The sequence below is a fragment of the Nanorana parkeri genome, unplaced genomic scaffold (genome assembly GCF_000935625.1).
Source record: "Nanorana parkeri isolate BGI_ZX_2015 unplaced genomic scaffold, ASM93562v1 scaffold5239, whole genome shotgun sequence".
Lineage (NCBI taxonomy): Eukaryota > Metazoa > Chordata > Amphibia > Anura > Dicroglossidae > Nanorana > Nanorana parkeri.
Genome location: NW_017311499.1, coordinates 1 through 4,581, shown reverse-complemented (window position 1 = coordinate 4,581; position 4,581 = coordinate 1). Strand labels below are relative to the sequence as shown.

General features: G+C 41.7%; 1 protein-coding gene across 1 annotated transcript; it reads right to left on the bottom strand.

Moving 5' to 3' along the window:
* Positions 1 to 375: 375 nt before the first annotated feature.
* LOC108804118 (guanylate-binding protein 1-like) lies at positions 376 to 4,152 on the bottom strand (the record flags this gene model as incomplete). The annotated part of the gene is made up of 4 exons (XM_018575881.1): positions 3,951 to 4,152; positions 3,063 to 3,190; positions 1,583 to 1,692; positions 376 to 563 (listed from the first exon to the last, which is right to left on the bottom strand). Coding segments are annotated over exons 1-4 (628 nt in total), but the record flags the coding sequence as incomplete, so codon positions are not given.
* Positions 4,153 to 4,581: the final 429 nt, after the last annotated feature.

The following is a 4,581-nucleotide window of genomic DNA, read 5'->3' as shown; positions in this document are numbered from 1 at the left end:
CTGCAAAAGCTGTGTCTGTCTTATATCTGCTTCAGCTGTTCCCCCGAGTACCCCTAGATTGACTGCCAGTGACCACCAAGTCCCAACCTTCTAATTTAGTATCACTGCAAGCAGCTCGGGCTGTATTTTGGCCTCATCGTGTCATCAGGCAGAGCTGCCATGAGCTTCCCAAACCCTTCTGTACAATTTTGCATCATTTGCTACTCTGTATTACATACTTTCTTGAAGCCTTCTTCAGATTCCTATCAATTTCATGTGATCTTCTCACCCGTCCTTCACTCCTTTGCGTCATCTGGCTCCTCCCACCTCCGGGATTTAATACAATAAAATGATTCAAGTTATTTGGTTCAGTTTGCAGACAATTCACATACATACGTGTTTTAAGCTTTAAGGCGTTCTCCAGGTAATCATCCGCTGAGACCGTCTTCCCATCAATCTTCAGTTCCAGATTAAAATCTCTCACTGCCCAAACAAAGATGGGGAAGTATGTGGAAAATGTTTCTTGCTCGTCCTGAATGCTGCCAGTTCTCACCTTGATTAATTCCGTGATTTCCCCTACAAATCTTGTAAATGTTTATAAGGACATATAACATCTTTCTTTCCAGTCACCCAGTTAGAGATTACATCTGCATTATCTCTGGGAGAGGGGAAAATTAACACAAAACACCCCCAATTCACTAATTTAGAAGTTACATTAAGAAAATGACTTACCTGACGCCACAGTCACATGACACCCTGGGCCCCAAGTCTTCTTTTGTCTAGACTCTAGTGTGGAAGGGTCCTTTTTCTAGTGCTACCCTCAATCCCTGGCAAGGTGGAAACCTCCTTTTGGTTGATAAAGGTGTCCATTAGTGGGGTACTCACAGGGCCCCGTAGACTTACAGCTGCACAATTGACACTTCCAGTGGCACTGTCAGGAGCCGGATCTGAGCCCAGGGCCTCTACTGTAGCTGGCGGAGGTTCTACCTGCTGAGTCACCTTGGATAGCACCCTGCCTGATCTCTTGTGTAATCCTCAGTTAAGCCTAGTTTCTGCTGAACTCTGAACTCCTTACTCCTCCCTTTAACTTCCTATTTAAGCCACGCCTCTGCACTTCCTGCTTGCCAGATTATTGTTCTCCTGCCAATATCTTGCTTCCTTGCTCCTCCTGTGATACAATCCGCTCATACTGCTACCCGTGTACCGACCTTTGGCTGCTGATTCACCGACTACTCTCATTGTCTACCACTTCATACCTGATATCTTTGACTACTGACCTCGGCTTCATCTCTGACTACGCTTCTGCCTGCTCCTACACTACTACCGCCTGCTTGTGAACCGCACTCGGCTTGCTTTACCACGAATTTGCCTGCTGCTTCAGCTACTGGACTCCGAGCCTGATCCCAGATCGTGACAAGCACATGACATCTTGACGTGGGGTAGTAACAAGCCTAGTGAGAGGATCAGGACTCCAGGATCATGTGACAGCTGTCTCTAGTAAATGCTTAAATTGTTATGGGTGGTGTGGGAAGGATTATGTAGGGGAGCGGCCAGAGATAGACTAAGTGACATTTTTTTCTTGTACATTGTTATAAAAGGATACTTTAATTTGTCCAGGGCATCCTGATTGATGGTGCCGAGGCTGTTATACACCAAGGCACTGCTTAGTAGGATTGCAAGGGTGAAGATCTTGCTGTCGTTTTTTTTATCCCCCTTTTAAAAAGCAAAAGAACATAAAAGTGGAAACAAAAGTTTACTATTGGTTATTTTGTTGTACTTTTTAATTGATTTACAACTGTGTCACACTCATTTTTTAATGGAAGTTCAGCTTACATCTTTAATAAAATAGCTTAAAAAAGCTAAAGTCCCGTTTTACTTACCCTAATACATGGTCACTTGACATGTCGGGTTCTGAGTCAATCTTCTTCTCTACAGAGGAGGAGCATGCTGGCAGATTGTCAGAAGAACAATCCGGACATCAGTAAATAACAACCGTAACCAACATGCAACACACAGCTCACTGCTGATGTCAATGAATCGCGGCCATGGTGACTTGCTAACCAAACAAAGATCCTTATTTGGAGGAGGAATGAGGAGAGAGCTTATTTTGCACAGATAAAACCATGCAGTGAAATATTTAGCACAGCTTGCAATAATGCTGACTGCTATTTTTGGTGGTGACTCACCCAGGTCTAGCTGGCTGGGCACACATGCTTGCATACAATCTGGCATACGCTGAGGGTTGTGGAGCAGCCTAGCAATTTCCATGTTTTAATGTCTAAATTGCTGCAGCAGATTCTATAAGCAGTGCATGTTTCCTTTAAAATGTGGTGACGGCTGCCATATGTGTGTATAATGGGTTAACTGTGGTGCAACCGTGCCCCAGAGATGACCACTCTCATTCTGCTGGTGCTTAGATTGGGGTCCTGCAAGCTGAAAATTCTCTGTATGGTGTGGCTGAGAACATAATATCATCACAGCCAGGACCTAATTTTTCCTCCAAATAATATTACTTCTACTACAGAGTTTTGAAAGAAATTATCAGAAATTCAAAGCAAAACTAAAAGGTAGGAAAGCTTAAATGTGTTGAAAATGTCACTGAACTTTGCACATGCGTTCATAACTGGTTGGACAGTAGAGTAAAGGAGAACAAATGACAATAAATAACACATTTCATTTTCACAAACCATAAAACTGAATATTCCATTTTATTGATCAATATGGAAAATACAAAATACCAGACATTTAAATTTTGCTGCGTTCCAAATGGATAATCGTATTATTTTTGTTACATTCAGACATTCAGATGGATCCGAATTTGAACGTGAACAAATCCAAATGTTCTTTTAACCAAATTTCAGATCCATCTGAATTTCATTCAAACCAAAACTCAATCATACATGTGACTGTTCTCTGGCCAATCAGATGGGGGGTTTTTTTTGGCTGTTGGGGGTTGCATTAAAGACACGGTCATGTGAATTTATGTGGGTCATGTGGGTTACATGTCTACAAAATACCCAAAAAGGGCTTCTGGGCGATATGAAATCATTATAATTATTAAAGTCTCATTTTAACATTCTCACCTTCTCTACGTCCCCCAGGCCTTCTGTGTCTAAGAGAACCAGAACACGATCCTTATACATGGGGTGAGGGACACACCACATCCAGATACCTTTGGTCTGAGACTGAATAGTAGAACCCAGACTGAAGCCTGTGAACAGGAAACACGTACGATTATCTTTGAATCAATTATAACTTCATAGCTTTCTAAAAACTAGAAATTAGTGAACTTTTAGAGTTGACCAGTTGTTGTTTGGTCAAACTTTTGAAGAACTTGAAATTTGGACTTTCTGAGCTGGAATTAGCAAAGATGTCACTAGCACACCAAAAAGATTTGCGCAAAGTCCATTTAATGGCAAATTGCCATTCAATTACAAGCGCTTTCGAGGACTCAAGGGGTCCCCTTCATCAAAAAAATAAAATCTTTTTGGTGTGCTGGTGACATCTTTGCTAATTCTGTGTTGTTCACGGTGCCATCCGTGGTCACTACAAGCACCCACCTGTCTTTACAGGTTAACCACTGTTCCGGTAAGGAGCGCAGCAAGATATCTACTCCATTTCTGAACTGGAAGTTGCAATAAAATCATTGAAAATCTGAACCAGGCACGAAATAGTATATATTACAGAGGAGCAAATGCAAAAACTGCCTGCTGAAATGATGGGGCCAAAAAACTGTCCACACCACTTGGATAGATGAGTGGGACCTGGTGACACTGGTAGAAGAAGATATTAGGGAGAAGCAGCCTTTGGAGCAGCCTGTAGGCATTTCTCCCAGAAGTCTTTTGGGATTACACACTGCCAAAAATAAAACTCTAATTTGGATGTAGCTGGAGGAATTCAAATTCTTGAAATTTCCTCTGAATCTAATGGCATTTTAATTTCACAATCAAGTCTAAAAGCTGACCACTCACCTTTCTGAGCTCCAGCCAACCTGTTCATCAAGTATGACTTTCCAGTCCGATACATGCCGACAATGGACACCACCACCACTGGTTGGTGGATGTTGGAGAGGATGTTGATGGCCTCAGGGTTCACCACTAGCTTTGCTCTTCCTCCTTCTATCCTGTTCTCAATGAGGCAGATTGGGCTACCCATTCTGATTGCTGATTCCATGGCAGAGGATTCAGTCAGTTCTGAAAGAAGTAAATATTTATTGGCTTGTATATAAGGTTGTCAGTATTGATCAGTTTAACTAATGTAACCAATTGTATCCTTAGGAGCTGACCAGACGGAGTGTTCTCGGCGACACACCACTTTTTTTATACAGTTATATACTTAGAAACCATGTACAGAATGGGGCTTTCAAAGGCGCTTATTACACACTTATCACTAAAAATTATAAAACCATAATTTCTATTATTGAAAAGACATGTACAGTAAATATACAGGAGTAAAATCTTTTCAATGCAACAGATTAAACAATACCTCCCACAGCCACATGGTACAGAGTATCTGAGTAGTGAACATATGTACAGGCATAGAATGTAGCTAAATCACCATCTCAAATTGTACATTCAGTTGTTTCTAGTGGCATGTGATGCT